This window comes from Oncorhynchus tshawytscha, linkage group LG01 (genome assembly GCF_018296145.1).
Source record: "Oncorhynchus tshawytscha isolate Ot180627B linkage group LG01, Otsh_v2.0, whole genome shotgun sequence".
Taxonomy (NCBI): domain Eukaryota; kingdom Metazoa; phylum Chordata; class Actinopteri; order Salmoniformes; family Salmonidae; genus Oncorhynchus; species Oncorhynchus tshawytscha.
The window spans coordinates 41,414,238-41,440,516 of record NC_056429.1 but is presented as its reverse complement, the minus strand read 5'-3'; the positions used below and the strand labels follow the sequence as shown (position 1 = coordinate 41,440,516).

The 26,279-nt window shown below is 45.4% G+C and overlaps 1 protein-coding gene across 1 annotated transcript; it reads right to left on the bottom strand.

The window, feature by feature from the left end:
• Positions 1-476: 476 nt before the first annotated feature.
• On the bottom strand, positions 477-26,252 carry LOC112250801 (cilia- and flagella-associated protein 57-like). The gene is made up of 21 exons (XM_042321519.1): positions 25,471-26,252; positions 24,934-25,247; positions 24,097-24,359; positions 23,624-23,780; positions 23,116-23,408; positions 22,630-22,795; positions 22,391-22,504; positions 21,871-22,083; positions 19,969-20,142; positions 17,967-18,128; positions 17,509-17,664; positions 10,594-10,687; positions 10,176-10,366; positions 5,921-6,094; positions 4,966-5,124; positions 3,434-3,577; positions 2,679-2,795; positions 2,313-2,447; positions 2,082-2,225; positions 1,713-1,839; positions 477-888 (listed from the first exon to the last, which is right to left on the bottom strand). The coding sequence occupies exons 1-21, from the start codon at positions 25,625-25,627 to the stop codon at positions 695-697; spliced, it is 3,648 nt and encodes a 1,215-aa protein (XP_042177453.1). The 5' UTR covers positions 25,628-26,252; the 3' UTR covers positions 477-694.
• Between the last annotated feature and the right edge of the window lie 27 nt (positions 26,253-26,279).

Sequence of the window (26,279 nt, the reverse complement as noted above, 5' to 3'; positions counted from 1 at the left end):
TGTAGGGGTGGTGGTGGTGGTGGTTGTGTGTTGGTTTGGAGGGAGGGTAGCTTGGCAGTGGAGTGGGGTCTGTAGGGGTGGTGGTTATGTGTTGGTTTGGAGGGAGGGTAGCTTGGCGGTGGAGGGGGTCTGTAGGGGTGGTGGTGGTGGTTATGTGTTGGTTTGGGGGAGGGTAGCTTGGCGGTGGAGGGGGTCTGTAGGGGTGGTGGTGGTGGTGGTTATGTGTTGGTTTGGAGGGAGGGTAGCTTGGCGGTGGAGGGGGTCTGTAGGGGTGGTGGTGGTGGTGGTTTGGTTATGGAGGTGGGTCTTGGTTTGGATGTGTTGGTTTGGAGGGAGGCTAGCTTGGCGGTGGAGGGGGTCTGTAGGGGTGGTGGTGGTTATGTGTTGGTTTGGAGGGAGGCTAGCTTGGCGGTGGAGGGGGTCTGTAGGGGTGGTGGTGGTTATGTGTTGGTTTGGAGGGAGGCTAGCTTGGCGGTGGAGGGGGTCTGTAGGGGTGGTGGTGGTTATGTGTTGGTTTGGAGGGAGGCTAGCTTGGTGGTGGAGGTGGGTCTGTAGGGGTGGTGGTGGTTATGTGTTGGTTTGGAGGGAGGGTAGCTTGGCGGTGGAGGGGGTCTGTAGGGGTGGTGGTGGTTATGTGTTGGTTTGGAGGGAGGGTAGCTTGGCGGTGGAGGTGGGTCTGTAGGGGTGGTGGTGGTTATGTGTTGGTTTGGAGGGAGGGTAGCTTGGCGGTGGAGGGGGGTCTGTAGGGGTGTATCTTCATCAGGACCTGTATCTCCTCTCTCAGTCTCTGGATCTCTAGGCGCTGCAGCTGGATGATGCGGTCCCCTTCGTCCTCCTCATTCAGACGGACCACCATGTTACTGGGGTTGGCCCTGGGAGACAGCAGGGCTGGGTATAGGGACCAAATACAGAGTGAGATCATGCAGGAGTTACTTTATTGGGAAGTAGAAGTAGACCAATAGGACTTTACCCTAAATTCTTAGGATTTACCCCAAACAACGTATGCCTTCTTGGGATGAAACAATGACCAGACACCCACTTCTTAAGCACTTACAGTTGGAAGTTTACATACACCCAAGTCGGAAGTTTACATACACTTTGGCCAAATACATTTTAAACTCAGTTTTTCACAATTCCTGACATTTTATCTTCGTACAAATTCCCTGTCTTAGGTCAGGTAGGATCACCACTTTATTTTAACAATGTGAAATGTCAGAATAATAGTAGAGAGAATGATTTATTTCAGCTTTTATTTCTTTCATCACATTGCCAGTGGGTCAGAAGTTTACATACACTCAATTAGTATTTGGTAGCATTGCCTTTAAATTGTTTAACTTGGGTCAAACGTTTCAGGTAGCCTTCCACAAACTCCCCACACTAATACCTCATGACGCCTTCTATTTTGTGAAGTGCACATGTCGTGCACATGCCAAAACTATAGTTTGTTAACAAGAAATTTGTGGAGTGGTTGAAAAACTAGTTTTAATGACTCCAACATAAATGTATGTAAACTTCTGGATTCAACTGTATATGAGTATAAAAGTTATTATACAGACTATACACACAGTGACACCCAGTGGCTAGAAATATGAACGCTCTTACTTCAAAGAAAAGTTCAGGGAACTTAACTCAACCAATCTTTCCAATGAGTAGAAAGCTGCACTCTATTCTCTTTCCTGTAAATCAGAGAGATGAGAAGAGAAAGAGGTCACCTTTGAGTGTGTTGGTCTGCTTCAGGCCCTTCTTTCCCATCAGACTCTTGTAGTCATAGACCTGGGAGCGCGCCAGATGCAGCTGCCGCCGCAGGTCGTTGACCTCACTGATCAGAGTCACGTTCTCCTGTAGCAACCAATCAATTATTCAATTAAGCAATCAAGTAATCCAGTCAGTCAATTAGTCCGTCCGTCTGTCTGACAGCCAGTCAAGGACTACGACATTAAAACGACAAGCTTAGCTTTAGGGTGTCATTATAAATGGGAATGAAACCAAATCCACAAATCATATGAAAATAGTTTTGGGCACACAGACACACTTATCCACCTAACCCAATAGTCCTTTCTGAGAAGTCTCGTCTCTGTCACCTGCATGATCTTGACGTTGTCAGCATGGTGGACCACGCTGTCTTGGGCCAGCTTCCTCTTCAGGGACGCCACGTTCCTCTCCAGGTGGTCCCTTTGCCTAGCGTACTCCCTCTGGACGTTTGGGTCCACACTAACTTTATCCAGCTGAGAGACATGAAGAGCAGCCATTTAAAGATGTGTATTCATTCACTACTTCTTAACAGGAACACACAGTAACCAACGCTGTCTCACCACGTCACTCTGCTGTGTGTAGCGGTCGTACAGGTCTCTGATGCTCTCCTTCAGCCTCTTGGGCTCTTGGATGAACCCCACACAGTTATGGAGGTCCGTCTTGAACCTGCGTACCAGGGCCTCCACATCTCTCACCTGAGAAGGAGAGGAAAGGAAAAGTGAGGGATGGAGGTGAGACTGTGGGTGAAGATTGTGGAGAAGAGAGGAAAAGTGAGGGATGGAGGTGAGACTGTGGGTGAAGATCGTGAACTTGTCAGACACATTGGGTGACACTGATATTCAGACAAAGATAAAGGCACATATAAACGTATGGATCTCTCTCTCTCTCTCTCTCTCTCTCTCTCTTGCTACGTATACAGTACACACCTTCTGCAGGCCCTTGTGCATTTCCTTGTCAGTGGTGGTGAGTTTGAGCTTCAGCTCAGCGATGTCCAGCTCTCCCTGAGTGTTCTTCTTGTGGAAGGTATCCAGCTCCTCCTCCATCTACAAGTCACCGGAAGCCAATAGCCTTTTTACATCGTTTTAAAAATACATTTAGCAGACACTCTTATCCAGAGCAACTCAGTTAGTGCAGTCATCTAATGACAGCTAGGCGAGACAGCCACATTATCACAGTCATGGTAAGTAAATTTTTTTCTCTCGCATTAAGTAGTTATGTGTGAAGTCAGTGCTAGTAGGAAAATACAAGTGTGAGTGTAGGTAGAGTGTGTGTGTGTGTGGGGGGGGGCATAGCTTTGATCTCCATATTCTCCACTCTCTCCCACCTCCCTCTATCTCACACAACTGATCTATAGGACTCATCTAAACCCTGATCAACCCTAAATCGATATGGACCCCAGTGCTCATTTCCATGTTGATGAAAAGGGCCTGAAGTTGGCAGGCGCTTTCAAAAAATATCAATGGTGACAAGTGCAAAAGTAGGAACTGATTTTTTTTTTCTGCGAATATTGAATTCTCATTCTAATCAAAGAGACATTTCAGTTAGCCTACTGTGGACAACCGCAGATAGAATGCATGTATTCAAGGGACATTTCAGTGATGGTTTTCAACAATTTCAAAAATGGCAGTTATCCCGTTAAAGAGCTGATATAGGAGGAAGAAGAGAAGCCATCTTGTTTCACCTCGTGGATCTGCTCCTTCATCTCCTTGATATCATTCTCTCTGGGCTCTATTTGTTTCTTCAGCTCTTTGATCTTGTAGTCCAGGACAAATTTAAACTTCTCCAGCTCCTGGTTCTTCTTCTTCAGATCATAGATGCGTTTCTCCTACAGTACACAGGAACAGGACAAGACTTTAGCCTGGTCCCAGATCTGTTTGTGCTGTCTTGCCAACTCATTGTCACGAAACAACAATAGGAGTTGGTAAGAAAGCATAAATAGACTTCAGATCTCTGTATAAAGTTAAGTTTGTATTCACACTAACAGACTACACATTTAACAGCCATGAGATTTTTATAGTCACTTTTTTCAAGTTCAATTATGTTCATGGTCCTCTTCCAAACTTTGATCCCATGAAATTGATAGGAAATTTAATTTTGTATAGGTAGTTCAACAATAAAAGCCCTTTGGTGATCCAAATCTAAATGTTCGGCTTAACTTCTGGGCAGCGCCTCTTAATGTTCAAATGTATTATCGTTAGAGACAAGCAAGCAAACCAGACAAGAGAGCATAGGAACAACAGATGCCAAGGTTATTGCTGCTGAGTGTGAATCTTTATTCATGAAGAGGAAGGTGTTTCAAATGAACTGAGGGGATCCTCTTTTGATGCAGAACCATTTTGTTTGAATTTACTCCCTGTCCAATTAGCTGTTTGAAACCGTTTAATCTTGTGTGTGTGTGTGTGTGTGTGTGTGTGTGTAGGGGGGGTGATCTTTTCATAGGACAGCATCTGTGACATTTACACACTAATTAAGTTTCCCTGTATGCACAAAGAGCCAACAGAAAGAGATGCAAATGCCTTTCTCCCCTGTCTACCCCTCATAACACTGATGGTAAAATATGTACATGCTCTTTAAGGGAAATAACACGCTACAGTGTCTCACACATCAATAGCGCTAACAGCAGCATGCGTGTTGTCAAGGAGGTTTTACGCGCTGGCACATGTTGTGCACGCCTGCGTGTATTTGTGTGCACCTATGCACGTACGCGTGTGTGCGTATGTGAGTTCGTGCTCACAGAGCAGGTGTCTGAGTGGATTTAGTCATTAGTGGACCTTCACTTCTCAAGGCTCAGTGCTGTTTTGCGCCGGGGGGGGGAGTCTTACAGTCACCTCGCCTGGTGTGATGCATGGCACTGGGACTCAGTCAGGATGAATGGCTGGCTGGGGGAGAGGAAACTTTTTGATGGACAATCTATAACAGCGTATAAGTTGACTGTGTTTGATTCTGAGAGAGGGGCATTAGAACAAATTGAACTGGAACACAATCATACGAGTAGATCTCCATTATACAAAACTGACTGTTGTTCCTTCCTCAGTGTTTTGACAGTTTCAGTGACGTCCAGTCACCTATACCTTCCATGTTTCTGCATACCTTGGAGGCAAACCAATCATTTCTGCCTCGCTGCTTTTGGAACAAAACTAACCCTCTCCTTTCCTCGGCATCTTGCTGTACCCCCTGCACCTCTTGAACCCCTCACCCCAGCCACTCACTCACCTTGTCTTGGATGGTCTCGTCCCTCTCCTGGATCGCTTTCTTCAGAGCCAGGATGTCCTTTTCCAAGGACTTGACGATGGCCTGTAGCTTCTGCTGCTCCAACTTCATCCTCTCCATCTCCACGTTGCTGTTGTCTATATCCTTCTGGAGGCTGCTGAACTGCAGTGTGTGTGTGTGTGTGTGTGTGTGTGTGTGTGTGTGTGTGAGTGAGAGGGAGGGGTAGAGGAGGAAAATGTCATCAGTCACCAGTCCTCATAACTCATTGTCCCTTACACAACGGTCATATTCTTTTTAGCTTCCATAACCCATAACAAGGCCTCCACATCCAAAACCATATTGGATAGTAAAAATGGCCAGACTTGATCTAGGAAGAAAGGGAAGGAGACAAAAAAAAGACAGAGAGAAGACGAGAAAAGACGAGAAAAGACAACATATAGACAGAGTGGGACCGGGTGTATAGGACGGCTGAATGTGCAGAGGATCTGATTCAACGTCATCCCTTTCCATTAAAGTGAACCCTGTGATATTGAGTGAGCATGCAGAGGGAGCGCATTAGAGCCTAACTGTGGACAGACGGCCATGCCCTGCTTGCAGTCTGATTGGCTGTAATTATGATCTACCACACTGCAGGCTGGGAGAGAAGAGCTGACTGGGAGGTGTGATGAAAAGGCAGGCAGGGGCTAGGTGGGAGAGGGTTGAGTGGGTTGTGTAGGATGGGATGGGACTTGGAAGCAAAGTAGGGGTGAATCTTGCATCCTCCCGTTCTCTCCCCACTTACTTCTCAAATTATCAGAGGAAAGCGAGGAGAGCATTGGAGAGGAGCCTCTGATCTTCTCCTCCAATTGCTCTCCTCTTATCCCTCTGATGTTCTGAGACGAAGGCAAGAGGACAAAGGGAATCAAGGAAACTTTTGAGAGAGATTGGAGGAGTGGGAGCGAGAAGATCATGTCTCTACCTTCTTCTTCATGATGCCGGTGTCTCTCTTCATGCGCATGTTGGTCTCCCTCTCGTCCCTCAGCCACCTCTCGTAGCGGACCCTGATGTCCTGGATCTCCCTGTCCCCATCCTCCTCCATCTGCTTCCTGCTCTCCTCAAACTCCCTCGCCTGGATACGAGACTCCTCCTGGCACTACAGAGGGTAGGGAGGGAGCGAGAAATAAGTGGGAGATGGTAGAACAAGCTTCCCTCTGACACTAGGACAGCAGAGTCACTGTCCATCTTTCGAAAACATCTGAAACCCTACCCTCTTCAAAGAGTAACTTAAATATTCCCACAGCAACCACCCCTCACCCCCCACAAAAAATAAACAACACCCTTTCGTGTACTAATACTTAACTTTGTTCCAGCAGTACTGGTTTTGCTGATAGCTACTTTATTTAAAAAAATACTGAGATGTGGATGTCTCACCTAGCTACACTATACAGTATATATGCACGCATGTAGACACCCCTTCAAATTAGTGGATTTGGCTATTTCAGCCACACCCGCTGCTGATAGGTGTATAAAATTGAGCACACAGCCATGCAATCTCCATAGACAAACAGTGGCAGTAGAATGGTCTTACTGAAGAGCTCGGTGAATTTCAACGTGGCACCGTCATAGGATGCCACCTTTCCAACAAGTCAGTTCGTCAAATTTCTGCCCTGCTAGAGCTGCCCCCGTCAACTAAGTGCTGTTATTGTGAAGTGGAAACATCTAGGAGAAACGAAGCGAAGTGGTAACACAAGCTCACAGGATGGGACCGCTGAGTGCTGAAGCGTGTAGCGTGTACCTCGTCTGTCCTTGGTTGCAACACTCACTACCGAGTTCAAAACTGCCCCTGGAAGCAATATCAGCACAAAAACTGTTCGTCAGGAGCTTCATGAAATGGGTTCCCATGGCCGAGCAACCACACACAACCCTAAGATCAGCATGCGCAATGCCAAGCGTTGGCTGGAGTGGTGTAAAGCTTGCCTCCATTAGACTCTGGAGCAGTGGAGACACATTCTCTGCAGTGATGAATCTGCAGTGATGAATCTTCTGGCAGTCCGACGGGCAAATCTGGGTTTGGCAGATGCCAGGAGAAAGCTAACTGCCCTAATGCATAGTGCCAAATGTAAAGTTTGGTGGAGGAGGAATAATGGTCTGTGGCTGTTTTTATGGTTCAGGCTAGGAAATCTTAACGCTACAGCATACAATGACATTCAACGGTTCTGTGCTTCCAACTATGTGGCAACAGTTTGGGAAAGGCCCTTTCCTGTTTAAACATGACAATGCCCCCGTGCACAAAGCGAGGTCCATACAGAAATGGTTTGTAGATATCGGTGTGGAAGACTGGCCTGCACAGAGCCCTGACCACAACCCCATCGAACACCTTTGGGATGAATTGGAACGCCGACTGCGAGCCAGGCCTAATCTCCCAACAATCAGTGCTCGACCTCACTAATGCTCTTGTAGCTGAATGGAAGCAACCCCCAGCTGCAATGTTCCAACATCTAGTTGAAATGCTTCCCAGAAGAGTGAAGGCTGTTATAGCAGCAAAGGGGGGGGGACCAACTCCATATTAATGCCCATGATTTTGGAAAGAGATGTTTTGACGAGCAGGTGTCCACATACTTTTGTTCATGTGGTGTATCTTAAGATGAACGCACTAACAGTTAGTCGCTCTGTATTTAAAAAGAAAAATGTGATTGAGAAAGAAAAAGGGAAGGCGAAAGAGGTAGCAAATAACAAGGCAAGGTATAATGGGAGGAGTTAAGTGGAAGAGAAGGAATGAGACACAGAGAAAGAGAGAGGTGAAAGGACAGAGGATAACAAAAAGAGACCGAGGGGGCACGAGATCGAAGGGCAGAAGGAGAGAGCGATAAAGATGGTAGGAAAGGGAGCTCTGCCTCACAACACAGACAGAGGTTAGGCCATCCTAGCATGGCATCTGTGAAGATGGATAATCCCATTGTTGGGTGTTTGTTTATGCACCTTTAGTACATCCTCAATTACCCCAGTCAGGACTAGGCTACTGAGATGCTCTGCTTTCCATGTGTGCCTCTCTCTCTCTCTCTACAGAGTTAAATATTAAGGTGATTATGCAGGCCCTGTGGAGAGCTACAAAGGGGAATATAGAGTCAATGGTGGAAGGTTGGGAAGGCCCAATTATGTGTGTTTCGTCAACAGTATGTCAACAGTATACTTCTCCATGTACTATTTAGATTCTTTTTTTGTAATATTTTTTTGTTAATTTCAGCAGATGCTCTTATCCAGAGCGACTTACAGTAAAGAGTGAGGCCATACATTTCTATACTGCCCCCCCCCCGTGGGAATTGAACCCACAACCCTGGCGTTGCAAGCGCCGTGCCCTACCAACTGAGCCACAAGGGATGATCAAATCAAATTTTATTTGTCACATACACATGGTTAGCAGATGTTAATGCGAGTGTAGCGAAATGCTTGTGCTTCTAGTTCCGACAATGCACTATTAACGAACAAGTAATCTAACTAACAATTCCAAAAAAACTACTGTCTTATACACAGTGTAAGGGGATAAAGAATATGTACATAAGGATATATGAATGAGTGATGGTACAGAGCAGCATAGGCAAGATACAGTAGATGATATCGAGTACAGTATATACATATGAGATGAGTATGTAAACCAAGTGGCATAGTTAAAGTGGCTAGTGATACATGTATTACATAAGGATGCAGTCGATGATATAGAGTACAGTATCTACGTATGCATATGAGATGAATAATGTAGGGTAAGTAACATTTTATATAAGGTAGCATTGTTTAAAGTGGCTAGTGATATATTTACATCATTTCCCATCAATTCCCATTATTAAAGTGGCTGGAGTAGAGTCAGTGTCATTGACAGTGTGTTGGCAGTAGCCACTCAATGTTAGTGGTGGCTGTTTAACAGTCTGATGGCCTTGAGATAGAAGCTGTTTTTCAGTCTCTCGGTCCCAGCTTTGATGCACCTGTACTGACCTCGCCTTCTGGATGATAGCGGGGTGAACAGGCAGTGGCTCGGGTGGTTGATGTCCTTGATGATCTTTATGGCCTTCCTGTAGCATCGGGTGGTGTAGGTGTCCTGGAGGGCAGGTAGTTTGCCCCCAGTGATGCGTTGTGCATGAATGATGAAATTGTCAAGAGTACTTGAGCAGAATATAAACTATTGAACTGAAACTGCTCACTCAGAATGGCTCTGTTCTAGACATAACTTTACTGGGGGAAATACATGAACTGGGGTCATTCTTACATGAGAAGTCTCGTTTTGCTACTCTCTCTCGGGGATATGGCCGCTCTTTGCACTTTCTTTTTTAATCTCGAGTGGTCGGTATCTCAGCGCAAATCCATGCCAGGGATTTCTATTCTGCTCTCTACAGGGCGGAAGACTGTGACTCTGTGTGCACTGCACAGTTCCTTCAAGGACTTCCTAAACTGGGCCCTGAGCAGAGAGCTGCTTTGGACTCGGACATTACTCTGCAGGAGCTGTCCACTGCAGTTATACAGATCTCCTCTGGCCTCCCTGGTATTCATGGTTTGCCATCAGACTTTTTACAAACGTTTCTGGGAATGTATTGGGTGGGGGGAATGAAGTGTTCTGTGAATCCTTTCAGGAGGGTTCTCTTCCAGTGTCTTGTCAACTTGCTGTGCTTTCGTGATTATTTCTTGAGTATGACATCTGAGGGCTAAATGGTAATGTGATGTATTGTAGTGTGGGGTCTTTACCCAATAAAGGGGATCTTAAAATATTCTTTCTCTCTCTCTCTCTCTCCCTCTCTCTCAGAATTAAATAATGAGGTGGTTATGCAGGCCCAGTGTTGCGCCCCCCACATACCGCACCCCGCCACTCACACCCCCATTAGCAATGATGGGAGTTGACGTCATATTTCCTTAAAGATTCCGTAGACATCCTCGATTGGAGAACCTGGTGCTCCGATATTCATTTGTCTCTTCGCTTCCAATCAGTGTCACAGCAGGGAGGAGAGGAGAAAGGGAGGACAGAAAGGAGGGTGAAGGTTGCCGCTAAATGCCTGACTAGACTACATCGCCTTGAAAAGCCAGGAGTTTTTCCGGACCACATGATCTGACCAGGGAGAACTCTGGGCGCTAACCCCAGGTTATTCCTGGGGGGAAAAAACAAGACCCTATCTGTGAGGACTCTATATAAAGCCGCAAATCCCACCTCCAAACGTCCCCATACAACCCCTTGACATCCTAGTATCCACTACCTGCTCCAGCACCAGTAGTTTCTCCTGCATCTTTCCCTCGTAGTAGAGGGTGAGCTCCTCCAGGGCAGCAGTCTTGTTCTCGTCCATCTGCTGCAGCTGCTTTTCGTAGTCCTGCTGCATCTGCTGAGACTTGAACTGCAGCTCCTGGTACTTCTCATATTCCAGCATCAGCTTCTGACTGTTGGCCGATTCTAAGGGAACGCAGAGAGAGACAGAGAGGATATCCAATGAGGACCCTGGATCAAACACAGTCAATGCTATCATGTGCTGCTGTCAATGTACACACTGCAACGGGAGTCATTCAAGTCTCATTCAAGTCTCAACTACAAACTTAATTAAAGGTCACTTTTGTTTTCTTTTGAAAGATGGACAAGAACTGAGAATAGCATAGAATAGAACAGAATAGAACAGAACTTACCCATATCCTGCAGCTCTTTGGAGTGTTTCTCCATGACCTCGAACATGGTCTCCTGATTAGCTACCTCCATATTGTCTCTCTCTGTCTTCAGGATCTGACGGGAGAGATGGAGAGAGGGATGAAGAAAGGTGGAGAGTGATATCTTTGCACATGCACCTCACTGAGGTGTTCACCTTACGCCAGCCCAGCCAGAGCCACTTTCAATTCTCATTTCCATGTATCGATCTAGCAGTAGCTCTTATCAAGGCCGACTCTTACAAGGCAAAGTACACTCAGTGCATACCATAATGAGAGTAGAAAACTTTTGAAAGTTAAACCGTGTTAAAAGTATTATACTGAGCTACACGCTTAGAAAAAAAGGTGCTAAGTAGAACCATAAAGGGTTCTTCGTTTTGTTCCTTTTTGGTGCTAGGTAGAACCACTTGCAGAAGGTTCTACCTAGAATGTTCTTTATAATCAACCAATCATTGTACATGGAAAAACATAGATATTTAAACAAACTATTCTGAAAATCACCCTTCATTAGCGCATGCTGTGAAATATGATATATGGTTCTATGTAGAACCCTTCTTGCCTTACAAAGAATTATCCTCCAAAAGCGGTCCCTTAGGATGTTAAAGGTTCTAGGTAGAACCCTATCCCCCAACAAAGAACCCTTTTGGGACCCTTTTTTTTAAGACAGTACAGTACAGTAAACAGACTCAGAGTTATTTGGTACAAGGTAAATCAAATGTTGGGGAGACCAGGGGCAATTGAGATCACTTGAACTAGGCTGATCACTTTTTCTTTATATATATATAAGGAATGTACAATGCATCTGTTCAGTAACAGTAGCTGGGGTCAAATGTAACTCCTAAAAAATAAACCAAATACATTCACTTAACTTAAAAAAAAATAATGTTTATGAATTATCATAGACATAAGTAATGTTTTTGAAATAAATATTATTATTTATATATACGCCCACAAAAATACTACAGTTTACTATAGAATACTACAGTACTTACAATAGAAATCTTTAGTAAACTGTAGAATACTATACTACACCCTGCAATATCCCTCAATCATGTCAGTGGAGGGTGCTGAGTGGACAACAGCTCATAATAATATCCAGAACGGAGCAAATGGAATGGCATCAAACACCTGGAAACCATGTGTTTGATGTACAGTATTTGATACCATTCCACTGATAAGTCTCCAGTCGTTACCACGAGCCCGTTCTCCCCAATTAAGTTACCACCAACCTCCTGTGGATCATGTGTAGTACTAACAACAGAATGTTGTAGTATACTGTAGAGCAGGTATTCCCAAACTGGGGAGTACATTTATATTTTCCAACAGGGCTATACATTTGGGTGAGTTCTTTTTCTTGCCAGAGTAGCCTCGTTTCACTGCCAAAAATAAAATGAAACCATCAAGTGTTCAGCGAAATAACAACACAATGTCAAATACAGGAAGCCAAGTCAAATAATTAACATCCAATCACATTAACCGTTACTCTCTCGCAGAAATTTAGAAACGAAACATGACAATTTGAAAAATAAGCCACAGGAGTTTTTTGAATAGTAAGACATGTATAAAAGCAACAGATACCATTAATAATTAGGGGTTAGAAGCGTCTTATATGGTGAGCTACCGAGTGGCTAGGACAGGCAAGCCCCATACTATTGTGGAGAACTTAATTATTCCTGCTACCGCGGATATGGCTGGGACAATGCTGGGGGGAAAAGGCCCCAAAAAACTATACAGACAATGCCTTCATCAAACAACACTGTTTCACAATGCATTAGTGATATGGCAGGAGATGTTTTGAAACAATTACTGCTTCGTATACGAGCCAGTGAATTATATGCGTTACAGCTGGATGAGTCAACAGACGTGGCGGGCCTGGTACAGCTCCTGGTAAATGTCCGTTGCATTCATGGGGGCTCAATTAAGGAAGACATCCTCTTCTGGAAATCAGGACAACATGATAGGATATTTTTTATGTACTGGACACCTTTGTGACATCAAATTGACATTGGTGGTCCAAATGTGTTGGTATCTGTACTGATGGCGCAAAAGCCATCACAGGGAGACATAGTGGAGTGGTAACACATGTGCAAGCAGTTGCTCCCAACACTGCAGCACCCACTGAGAGGCTCTTGCTGCCAAGGGAATGCCTGACAGCTTGAAAGATGTTTTGGACACTACAGTGAAAATGGTTAACTTTGTTAAAGCAAGGCAACTGAACTCTCGTGTATTTTCTGCATTATGCAATGATATGGGCAGCAACCATGTAATGCTTTTACAACATACAGAAGTGCGCTGGTTATCAAGGGGCAAAGTATTGACATGTTTTTTTTATTGAGAGGCGAGATTAAAGTTTTCTTTACTTACTATAATTTTCACTTGTCTGACCGCTTGCATGATGACGAGTTTCTCACACGACTGACCTATCTGAGTGATGTTTTTTCTCACCTGAATGATCTGAATCTAGGATTACAGGGACTCTCCGCAACTATATTCAATGTGCGGGACAAAATTGAGGCTATGATTGAGAAGTTGGAGCTCTTTTCTGTTGGAGTGGGCTAACGCCGTGTGGGGAGAAGGAGATGCGGTGTTGGACAACTTCACTGAAATTATTTTCCACCTGAGGCAGGGGACGAGGAGCGCACAGGAGTTCATCCTGGAATTTCGGACCGGGATGGAACGACAGGGCCCTTATCGACCACTGCCGTTGCAGTCTGCGCGAGGATGTCTGTCGGGAGTTGGCCTACAGGGATACCACCCTCACCTTCGTCTGAGTGGGAAGTACTGGTGGCTCACTTTGGCTAAGGATGTGAGGGTTTATGTTTCCTCCTGCTCGGTGTGCGCCCAGTGTAAGGCTCCTAAGCACCTGCCCAGAGGTAAGCTACACCCCTTACCCGTTCCACAGCAGCCATGGTCACACCTGTCGATCGATTTCCTGACGATCTCCCCGATCACAGCCGGTTCTGGCTCCTTGGCATCAGAGTCAGACCGAGGCTGCTGCAGTGGACGACCGTCCTGCGGTGGACGACGCCGCCCATGTTCACCTTCAGCGCGCCATGCTGCGCCAGAAATCCGGCGCAGACCGTCACCGCAGTGAGGCCCCGGTGTTCACACCGCGGGACCGGGTCTGGCTCTCGACCCGAAACCTGCCCCTCCGCCTGCCCTGCCGGAAACTGGGTCCGCGGTTTGTGGGGCCATTTAAAGTCCTGAGGAGACTGAACGAGGTGAGTTACAGGTTACAGTTCCCCCCGATTACCGTATTAACCCCTTGTTCCATGTGTCTCTCCTCAGGCCGGTGGTGGCTGGCCCGCTCAAGGAGTCTGAGTTGCGGGAGGTTCCTCCGAGGGGGCCCCGGCGTACTCCATTCGTTCCATACTGGATTCGAGGCGTCGGGCGAGGGGACTTCAGTACCTTGTGGACTGGGAAGGGTACGGTCCGGAGGAGAGATGCTGGGTTCCGGTGGAGGACGTGTTGGACCCTTCAATGCTGCGGGAGTTCCACCGTCACCATCCGAATCGCCCCTGCGCCTCGCCCTCCGGGTCGTCCCCGAGGCCGATGTCAGCGCGCGGCTAGAGCCGCTTCTACCAAAGTCAGTTCCTCTCCTTGTTCGGGCAGTGTTCGGCGGTAGACATCATCGGTCTTCTAGCCATCGCCGACCCACTTTTCCATTTGTTTTGTCTTGTTTTCCCACACACCTGGTTTTCATTTCCCACATTACGTGTTGTGTATTTAACCCTCTGTTCCCCCCATCTCTTTGTGTGGTATTGTTTGTTTGTAAGTACTTGTGCACATGTTGACTGGTGCTCGTCGGGTTTTGTACCCAAGCTGTTATTTTCTTGATGCTGTTGGTTTTGGAACTAAACTGCTCCGGCTATTACCTAGTTCTGCTCTTCTGTATCTGACTTCCCTGCCACCAGTTACGCACCCCTTACAACTGAGACTCTCTCCAATACAACCCAACATTATAGAGTTATGTGCATCCTCTCAAGCACACCCCTCTCATTAACCTGTGGTGAGTTATTCACAATTTTTTATTTACAAATATGGTTTTATATGTAAGATGGCTAAATAAAGAGCAAAATTTTGTATTATTATTATAATATTATTATTTGTGCCTTGGTCCTATAAGAGCTCTTTTGTATTTACTATAGGGTTTTTGCGGACTGTAGTATTTTGTAGTATTTACTATAGGGTTTTTGCGGACTGTAATATACTGTACTATTTACTATTTTTGCAGACATTACTGTAGTATTTACAATAGTATTTTTGTTATATTATCTTCGACATAGAAGTGGAGGCTTTCTCCTTGAGGAGAAACTCACACTCATTCTTATATTTAATAAATGTATCGTATAGTGTGTGTGTGTGTGTGTGTGTGTGGCAGGCTTACAATGATGGCAAAAAAGAACATTTGAGAGTGCGCTGACCCTGGTGCTAGAGGGGGTATGCAGCTGGAGGTTGAGGCACGGGACTATAAAAACAGTGAATACTATAGTATTTATATCATAATATACTATAGTATTTTTTCATGTGAGTGTAACCAATAATTACAGTAACATCCTTATTTCCGCATGGTCATTCTGTTCTTCTCAAAACATTTGAATAGTCTGATGGTGGGCTGATATATACTGATATTGGGCTCCCAAGTGGCACTGCATGTCAGTGCTAGAGGTGTCACTACAGCTGCCCTGGTTCGAATCCAGGCTGTATCACATCCGGCTGTGATAGGGAGTCCCATAGGGCAGTGCACAGTTGGCCCAGGTTTGGCCGCTGTAGACTGTCAATGAAAATAAGAATTTGTTCTTAACTGACTTGCCTGGTTAAATGGAAATATATATTTATCACCTCTTTGGCAATCAATAGTACTCCAAGGCTATTTAAAGTTATTTTTTTTAAATTTAATGTCACGCCCTGACCTTAGAGAGATGTTTTATTTCTCTATTTGGTGAGGGTGTGATGTGGGGTGGGCATTCTATGTTTTGTATTTCTTTGGTTTTGGCCGAGTGTGGTTCCCAATCAGAGGCAGCTGTCTATTGTTGTCTCTGATTGGGAATCATAGTTAGGTAGCCTGTTTTAGCTCTGTGAAGCCGGCAGAACGTGACGTTCGTTATTCCGGTTGTTGTTTTTGTTTGGTGTTCTGAGTATTAAAGATCATGAACACTTACCACGCTGCACCTTGGTCTACTTCTTCAGACGATCGTCACAGATGATCCCACCACAAAAAGACCAAGCAGTGTTTTCTGGAGGAATGGAGGAGGAATGGGAGGAGATACTGGAAGGCAAGGGACCCTGGGCACAGGCTGGAGAATATCGCCGTCCTAAGGAGGAGCTAGAAGCAGCAAAGGCGGAACAGCGAAGATACGAGCAGTTGGCACGACAAAGCATGCACGAGAGGCAAAGGCAATCTTTTGGGGGAGGCACACGGGGAGATTGGCGGAGTCAGGTTATAGACCTGAGCCAACTCCTCATGCTTGCCATGGGGAGAGAGTGACTAGACAGGCACCATGTTATGCGGCTCTGCGCCGTGTGTCACAGGTTTGCATGCACAGCCCGGTGCGCTCTGTGCCAGCTCCTCGCATTTGTCGAGCTAGAGTGGGCATACAGCCAGGACGGATGGTGACGGCTCAGCGCATCTGGCCTTCAGTACATCTCTTCGGTCCAGGATATCCTGCGCCGGCTCTGCGCACTGTGTTTCCGGTGCGTCTCCACAGCCCAGTACGTCCTGTGCCAACGCCCCACAGTTGCGGGGCTAGGGTGAGCATCCAGTCAGGACGGGTTGTGCCAGCTCTGCGCTCCAGACCTCCAGTGCGGCTCCACGGCCCAGTTTAATCCTGTGCCAGCTCCACGAACCCAACCTCCAGTGATGATCCAAGGCACGAAGCCTCCAATGATGATCCATGGCCCGAAGCCTCCAGTGATGATCCATGGCCCGACGCCTCCAGTGATGATCCATGGCCCGGAGCCTGCAGTAAGGATCCATGGCACGGAGCCGCCATGTTTTTGTTTGGTGTTCTGAGTATTGAAGATCATGAACACTTACCACGCTGCACCTTGGTCTACTTCTTCAGACGATCGTCACATATAATTAATGTGTAATTCGTACAATCCTAAAGTTAATATAACTTTTTTTCATCATTGGCTGCTTGGCTAGGGTTTATTTTAACAGTGCATTACAATTGCCACCAACCCAGTAGCAATGACAAAATCTCATGTGCCTAGCAAGGGACAACAATTGTGACATGTCAAACATTTCAATGTCAATGTTTAGCCAACATATAGTGATGAAAATGACGATAGTTTGAATTCTTGAACATTAATGCTCAAGACAGTATAAGAAAAATGCAGCCGTCGTAAAAACTACTTTCACCTGCAAATAGTGAGGGAGAGAACCTAAATGGGCATGTGCTGAGAGAGTTTCATCACTCTAGCTTGTTTCTGTTTGGAGAAATTCAAGGTCCCTTTTACAATTGCCCCCGGTCTCCCGTACTAGTTCATACCATATTAGTGTTTATCTCTGAGCCTATTTACCATCTAAATGTAGCTTCATCACTCTAATTTACTCAATGAATTGAATCAAATTGATGAGTAATATCATGCCTGCTCTCCCTCCCTGGCGCTCGAGGGCGCCAGGCTGCTCATCATTACGCACACCTGTCACCATCGTTACGCGCATCAGCACTTCTTTGGACTCATCTGTACGCCATTACTTTGTTGAATGCCACCTCCTATATCTGTCTGTTTCTCAGTTTGATCGCTGTGTCAGCATTACTTTTGTTATGTTTCCCCTGTCCAGACGCTGTCCTTGTTTGTTTCATGTCGGTTATTTATTAAAATGAAGTACTTTATTTAGTTAAGTTGTTTGAGGTAGGTAACTGATTATGTTTGAAGCCCTGTCTGTCTCACCTGTATGTTGGTCTTGAGCGACTCCATCTGCCGAACAAATGTAGTTGACAGCTCCTTGGTCTTTTCGTTGTAGTTCATGTCCTTCAGACGGAGCTGGTACTCATTCTCCATCTTCAGCTCCTCCACACGTGTCTTCAGCTCTAACATCACCTGGTTCTGTTATAGGAGGAGAGGAGGGAGTGGGGGAGAGAATGAGCGAGGGAGAAGGTAGAGAGAGAGAAGAAGAGTAGTAGCAGTGAAGTGAAGTGAGTGGGAGAAGAGAGAAAAGGAGGCATGGGAGAGCAGGGGAGGAGAGGGGGAGGAAGAGGAGAGGACGAGAGGACAGGAGGACAGGGATAATGTGATTAATCAGGTTAGAGTAGGAGTGACCATGGCCCTCGCAAACCTACAATAATGGAACATACCCAACCCATGTATCAAGTCAGTGTAATGCTACAAAAATCCCCATGGTGGGCTACCTTCTCCTCCAGGTCTGACTTGGTAATGAGGATCTCCTCAGCGTAGGTGATCTCCTTGTCTCTCTTCAGGCCGCGGCCCTCCTTGTCTATGATCTTCCAGATGAGCAGACAGCCGTCCTCAGAAACCGTCAGTAGGTACTGGTCATCAAAAGTGATCACCATCTGAACACAGAGAGGACACACACTTCAACACCTCCGTTCAGTGCATTCGGAAAGTATTCAGACACCTTGACTTTTTCCACATTATGTTACGTTACAGCCTTATTCTTAAATGGACTAAATAAAACTTTTCCTCGTCAATCTACACACAATACCTCATTATGACAAAGCAAAAGGCGATTAGAAATCATAAGAAACTGAAATTGAGCTCAGGTGCATCTTGTTTCCATTGATCATCCTTAAGATGTTTCTACAACTTGATTGAAGTCCACCTGTAGTAAATTCAATTGATTTGACAATATTTGGAAAAGGCACACATCTGTCTATATAAGGTCCCACAGTTGACAGTGCATGTCAGAGCCAAAACCTAGCCATGAGGTTGAAGTAATTGTCCATAGAGCTCCGAGACAGGATTGTTTCGAGGCACAGATCTGGGGAAGGGTACCAAAACATTTTTACAGCATTGAAGGTCCCCAAGAACACAGTGGCCTCCATCATTCTTAAATGGAAGAAGTTTGGAACCACCAAGACTCATCCTAGAGCTGGCCGCCCGGCCAAACTGAGCAATCAGGGGAGAAGGGTCTTGGTCAGGTAGGTGACCAAGAACCAGATGGTCACTCTGACAGAGCTCCAGAGTTCCTCTGTGAAGATGGGAGAACCTTCCAGAAGGACAACCATCTCTGCAGCACTCCACCAATCAGGTCTTTATGGTAGAGTAGCCAGATGGAAGCCACTCCTCAGGAAAATGTACATGACAGCCCGCTTAGAGTTTGCCAAAAGGCACCTAAAGACTCTCAGACCGTGAGAAACAAGATCCTCTGGTCTGATGAAACCAAGACTGAACTCTTTGAACTGAATGCCAAGCGTCACATCTGGAGGAAACCTGGCACCATCCCTAGGGTGAAGCATGGTGGTGGCAGCATCATGCTGTGGGGATGTTTTTCAGCGGCAGGGACTGGGAGACTAGTCAGGATCGAGGGAAAGATGAACAGAGCTAAGTACAGAGAGATCTTTGATGAAAACCTGCTCCAGAGCGCTCAGGACCTCAGACTGGAGTGAAGGTTCACCTTCCAACAGGACAATGACCCTAAGCACACAGCCAAGACAACGCAGGAGTGGCTTCGGGACAAGTCTCTGAATGTCCTTGAATGGCCCAGCTAGAGCCCGGACTTGAACCCGTCGAACATTTCTGGAAAGACCTGAAAATAGCTGTGTCGCTACGCGCCCCATCCAACCTGACAGAGCTTGAGAGGATCTGCAGAGAAGAATGGGAGAAACTCGCCAAATACAGGTGTGCCAAGCTTGTAGGGTCATACCCAAGAAGACTCAAGGCTGGAATCGCTGCTAAAGGTGTTTCAACAAAGTACTGAGTAAAGGGTCTGAATACTTACGTAACTGTGATATTTCAGTGTTACATTTTTTATACACTTGCAAAAAATTCAAAAAAACAGTTTTTGCTTTGTCATTATGGGGTATTGTGTGTAGATTGATGAGGGAAAAACTATTTGAATCATTTTTAGAATAAGGCTGTAATGTAACAAAATGTGGACAAAGTCAAGGCGTCTGAATACTTTCCCGAATGCACTCAAATCAATGGCCTTTGCCATCAATCTTGAATTCAGCGCGTCATCAAAAATCAAATCAAGTCAAATTTTATTGGTCACATACACCTATATAGCAGATGTTATTGCGGGTGTAGCGAAATGCTTGTAAAACAGGTTGTGTCGGTTTTTGTGTTGTTGTGGTTCATTACACTGTAATTGCTCAAATTGTGATGTGTTGTGTAGTATTCCATTGCAATGCACAGTATTTTACTGTTTTGTGAAAGTATTGCAAGTCTTACCTTGGTGACAGGTGAAGAGTGGGCCTGGTACTCGATCCAGTCCTTCTGGGTGGACAGGGGGTACTTGATGGCCCTGATGGTTCCGATGGAGGTCCCAGTGAAGAGCGTGCGCCCAGAACGGGACATAGCGATGGTGGTGTAAGCCACATCTTCAGCGGGCACTTCACGTAGGATCTGACAGAGAGAGAGAAGGGACAGCCAGGGGATGAGGACACAGTGGATGTGCATATAAAGGCTACCAATTTTTTTTTATTTATTTAACCTTTATTTAACCAGGAAAAGCCCATATAAAGGCTACCATATAAAGGCTACCATATAAAGACTACCATATAAAGGGTACTATCAAGGGATGGCGAGAAACAAATGCAGCAGAGGTAAAGTGTTGTGAACATTCATGCATAACATTAGCGTTATTATGCCAGCCTCACCCAGGAGTGTACATGTACATTTTTAAGTAGAATTAAGTTACCCCGAGGGACTCATTTATTGAAGTGGATATTCTGTCAGTGAAAGTTGTTTACTTCACCAACACTTGGAATGCAAATAGCCTAATGGGGAAGGATGAAGGCATCCAACATCCAACAAAACCACTGATCTATTCAGAACTGGATAAAACTCTTCCAAATTGAGATGTTTATGATTGTTGTGGGTTCTTCTCTCCAAGCTCCAGCAGCCCAGAATAACTCAAAGGGCCTCTATCTGACGGACTGTATCCTCTTTCCTGATTATTTTCACAGACTGTCAGAAAGATGGCCGTCAACTCTCTGGCCCCAGTCATTATGACGGAGAGGGAAACACTATTTATTTCCCTTTCAGAACTTCACTTCACACAGCTGGAAACTGACACCATCAAAACAATGTAATGAAGAGTTAAGGGAAATAAAATATTAACTCAAAACAGTCAGCATAGTACCGCTCTCAAGGGAAACTTCTGCATACTAAGAATAAGAAGATACTTTAGAACTGGCTAATAAGATCTAACTGCAGCCCTCAATTATTAAAACCATCTTAGCTATTATTATAGCCAGATCCTCAAAATGTTCTACTGCTGCACCATCGAGAGAATCCTGACTGGTTGCATCACCGCCTGGTATGGCAACTGCTTGGCATCTGACCGTAAAGGCGCTACAGACATCCAGGACCTATATACTAGGTGGTGTCAGAGAAAGGCCCCAAAAAATGTCAAAGACTCCAGTCAAGGCAAGCGGTACCGGAGCGCCAAGTCTAGGAGCAAAAGGCTCCTTCACAGCTTCTACCCCCAAGCCATAAGACTGCTGAACAATGTATCAAATGGCCACCTGGACTAGTTACATTGACAACCCCCCCACCCCCACCCCACCTTTGTTTTTACACTGCTACTACTCACTGTTTATTATCTACGCAGTCACTTTACAAATGACCTCGACTAACCTGTACCCCTGCACATTGACTCGGTACCGGTACCCCCTGTATATAGCCTTGTTATTGTTATTTAATTTTCTTGTGTTACTTCTTGATTTTATAAAAAAATGTTACTTTAGGTTATTTAATAAATATTGTCTGAACTCTATTTTTTGAACTGCATTGTTGGATACGGGCTTGTAAGTAAGCATTTCACGGTAAGGTTTCCTACACCTGTCGTATTCGGCGCATGTGAATTTTGTTGTTGTTGATTTGATTACAAGACAAACCTGATATAATTTTATAGCATCATTATAACTGACTATATCTCAAAACTAATACGCAGTTGTCAGAGTATTTGACATTTCAAAACAATTTTAAATCTAATGTTTTACATCAGCAGTTGTCAAGAGAAGCTTTACAGTAACCCAGCCTAGACCCCAAAGAGCAAGCAAAGCAGAAGCAACGTACAGGAAAAACTCCCTAGAGGGAAGAAGCATGTAACTTTTTGGGGGGTCTCACTTGACAGGCCTGGATCTCTTTCAGGGTACAGTCGGTCCCCACGGCGAAGATAGTCTTGGCGTCAGGGGAGATGGTGACGCTGGTGTAGCTGCAGGACTTGAGGACGCTCTCCGACTCCCGCTTGCTGGTCAGGGTGTTCCACTCGTACACAGCCCCCTCCATACCACACGACACCAGCCTGCTGTCATCACCACTCCAGGCTATGGAGCGCACCTGTAGATGGTGACAGGCGAGCCTCAGACAAAATATCCACTTGCGGTCACGTTATCTCTGTGACCCTAAAGCTATAACTAGGGCCAAAATGTTTTTCCTGGTCAGGTCACATGGCCAGGAACTGTTGGCCTGAGGTGAGGCCTACTGGAACTGTGGTTGGTCAAGCGGCTGCCAGATGTGGGCGAGAAAATATGCCGGAGGCAGGCTGCTAGTGGGCTAGTTGGAGCTTGCTAGCTAGGGTCTTACTCTCTGATGATGAATCACACGGTAAACCATCAGTGCCCTCCCCCAGTGTACCATTCCTAACCTTCCCATTGTGTCCTTTGAGGTTGAGGACGTTCTCGAACGTGGTGGTGGAGTAGATGTGGATGATGTTTCCATTGACCGCAGCAAACAGGTGTCCTCCGTGACTGAAGGCACACTAAAAGGAAAAAGCATACAGTACACTGCAAGAGCTGGAATAGCTAGAAATCAATGTTTGAGTACCAGTGATGTTCAGCTATCGACAATGAGGCACTGTTGGCACTGAGAACTCTTCGTTCTGACCTCTCTACAGGCTCGCACGGTGAACTCCTTGAAGGTCCTGACGTCGTCTATGAGCAGGTTCATGAGTCGCAGCTTGTCAGAGAAGCCCACCATGACAAACAGGCCAAACGGGTGGAGGGCGATGCTGAACGCCTCCTCCTGGAACTCCTTATACAGCTCGAGGGTGCTGGGGGGGAACGGAAAGGAGACAGACCTAACAAAGGCTTTTAAAAACAGACCTAATATAGGCTTTAAAGAACAGATCTAATATAGGCTTTAAAAAACAAACCTAATGTAGGCTTTAAAAAACAGACCTAATATAGGCTTTAAAAAACAGACTTAATATAGGCTTTAAAAAACAGACCTAATATAGACTCTAAAAACAGACCTAATATAGGCTCTAAAAACAGACCTAATATAGGCTCTACAGGCTGGGACACTGTATAGACTTGACATAAACTCCAGAAAATCTGTATTAAAAGGGATTGTCAAACCCGCAGCTCTTACTTGGTCTCAACGTTCCAAATGCGTACAGACTGGTCCAGGGAGCAGGTGGCGATGATTGGCTTGCGGATGCAGACGGACAGGCCGGTGATAGGCCCAGAGTGGAAAGAGTGGGACAGGAACTCAAACTGGACCTGCTCCCCCTTGCTCATCTCAGCAGAGGACAGGGTGATACTGTAGAGCTGACCACGATCTGTGCTGGTCACTACTGTCTCCTCTGATGGACTGATGACCAGAGAGACGATCTGCTGCTGCTCTGCATGGCTGGGCTCGTGACTGCACTGGTCTGGGGGGATCTGAATGGTACACATACAAGAACACACACACACACATATATACATGCACACCCAACACAGTTACATTAATACAAAACACACAAGCATAAATACAAAGGCAGAGACCTTATCAGAAACCTCTTTACAAATAGTCTATTTGTACAGAAGGTGCGTAGATTTGCAGTATACAGCTCGCTTGAGTGATTGTTATAGTTTGGTGAAATAAATTCTGTCACCCTGATCTCCCTGGTCTTCCTGTAGTTGTCCTTGTCGTCGGTTCTCTCAAACAGATACACAGTCCCAGGACCGGCCGAGCACGCAAAGCCTTTCGAGTAAGCTGTGATGACTGTAACCCGTGGCAACTGAGGGGTCTCTTCATCATTTCCCTCTGCACTGTAAAACATTTTATTTGTATTATTATCATTACGGCATTAGGAGGGTAACATACACAGACGTTTCAGCTTTCACCTTCTTAGGTGTGCAGGTAAAAAGAAACACAGCAGGCATGGAAATTGTGTGACATCTGTTCTGTGCCCTGTGCAATGAAAGAAGTTGCCCAAACTGGACTCTAACTGCCTCTGTGGTATGATATCCAAGAGCACTTTAGATTGGTCTAACTTTCCAAAACAGCTAATTTGGTAACATTTTATTTCATGGTAGATAGGTAGGTTATTACTGTGTCAACACAAGCCTCTCTCCTTATGCCCACCTGTCTGGGTCCTGTGACATGGCGGTCTTGGTGGTCACACTCATGTCCCATCGGAGGTCTCCAGACTCAAACACCATCAGCCTCCCAGCTTCTGTCCCTGCAATCACCCTCTCCTCAGACATCCAGGCATGGGATAGGAAGTTATGGGTCTCTTGCTTATGAAAGGTGGACTGCTTCAGAACCCCCTCTGCATAGCGGAACAGCTTTAAGACCCCATTCCCACTCACACAGATCTGGGTGTTGTCGTATGGGTTCAAGCTGACCTGGAAACATAATACACTCTTTGAAAAAAGGGTTCCAAAAGGGTTCATCGGCTGCCCCCATGGGAGAACCCTTTTTGGTTCCAGGTAGAACCCGTTTTGGTTCCAGGTAGGAACCCTTTAGGAACCCTTTTTCCAAAGAGTGTATTATGTTTCCATAGCACCTTCACTGTGTTGAGTGTAAGACAGTGCCATCATAATATAGCTTTTGAAAGTAAATAAGTATGTGTGTGATCAGCTACAGAGTGAATACTATAACAGAGTAAGGAGCAAGGACCCAGAATGCGATTTGTTGCCTTACCCTAGGGTTTCCCAATGTCGGTGCTGGGGCCCTCCCTGGGTGCACTTTTGTTTTTTGCCCTAGCACTACACATCTGATTCAAATAATCAAAGCTTGACGATAAGTTTTATTTGAATCAGCTGTGCAGTGGGGGGGGGGGCATGTTGGGAAACCCTGCCTTATCTATGGAAAAATAACACTGCAATTTTGAATGAACACGCGGATCATTCCACATCACCATTTCCTTGCCAAGGACTCTTCCCTGGCCCCAATAACAAGAGAGCAGTCCGACATCACCTGGTTGACTGGATTAGTGGCCACAGTGGTCTTCACCATGGCCATGACCTTCTGCTTCTCCCACATCCAGTAGAAGAGGGTGTAGTCTGGCGCTCCTGATTGGCCAATGAAGTACTTGGAGTCGGTGGAGAAGGCCATGGAGACAAACTCCTGGACATGTATGTCCCCTCCATTCAGCACCTTCCTCTTCCGGCTCTGCTCGTGCTGCAGGTCGTACACCGTAATGGTGGCCCTCTCTCCACGCTCCGACACCGCCAGGTAGCGGCGGTTTGAGCTGATAGCCAGGGCATACATTCCCTGACTCCTCTCCAAACCTAAGGAGCAAAATCAAAGATGAATCACAAAGACAACATAACTGGAAGTTGGATATCTTTAACAGGTTGTTAACAGCAACAACAACAAAGAGTATGCCAGGTTTAAATTTGTCTATAAATAGATTTCAGAGAAAGTGATGTAGTGTCAGAGACACTAAACAACTATAACACACCCTGACCCTAGCCATATTGTTGTACTCCTGAGATGTGAGCATGCAGATACCTGGGATGAACCTCTGCCATTTCTGATCAATGTTATAACGAACACAGTTGTTCCCAGATGGGAAGATGACAGTCTGCTCATCAAAGTAGAACAGGTTATTGGCCACGCCCCTCTGCAAACCAAAGCTGTAGTGGCACTGGGCCACCACTGCAGACATCAGAGTGTTGTCAAATCAAAGCTGCAGACTAAAATCTGCCAGTGAAAGGACAGAAGAAGAAAAAACTAATTCAGAAGAGTTTTGATCTTTAAAATATGGCAAGCAAAACTCTTAAGGAGACTAATTAAATGATTTAAGGCCATATTGATCCTTTTCACTTTGATCTGAAATTGCGCTATTGGACCTGTACATTTACAACTCCTGATCTACAATAGGCACAATTTTATAGCCTTACCTGGAACCATACATTCAACTTTGAAAAGTAATTATTCTTATTTAACTAAGCTACTTACCTTTATTGGGGAAAAAATGGTTGATTCCTCACAACTCCTTATTCATTATTTATTTTTAAATCATTGATACATTCAGAGACTAACATGCTATGTTTTTCCCGAGGCGTGGGATATAATATAATATGAATAGAATGTTATTGTTACATTCTATCACTATGGAAAAGCATTCATACAATGCGTAATTACATAATAAACAAAGAATATAAATGATTAAAGCATACACCCATATCAATATACATTTTTTTAATTTATTTTTTTGACCTGACTCTTCTGGTCTTTTTTTTCTCTACGAGTTGTAATCCAGGAAAACTGTAAATACTGCAAAAAGAACCGTCGCGTAGGAACCTTTGATCTATTCG

Excerpts from the sequence above, each read along its gene's own strand:
- LOC112250801 (XM_042321519.1), bottom strand. The coding sequence starts at position 25,627 with ATGTCTGCAGTGGTGGCCCAGTGCCACTACAGCTTTGGTTTGCAGAGG. Across the intron at positions 22,084-22,390 it reads TCAAAGGACACAATGGGAAG|GTGCGCTCCATAGCCTGGAG; the intron begins GTTAGGAATGGT and ends CACCATCTACAG. Across the intron at positions 3,578-4,965 it reads ACGAGACCATCCAAGACAAG|GAGAAACGCATCTATGATCT; the intron begins GTGAGTGAGTGG and ends TGTGTACTGTAG.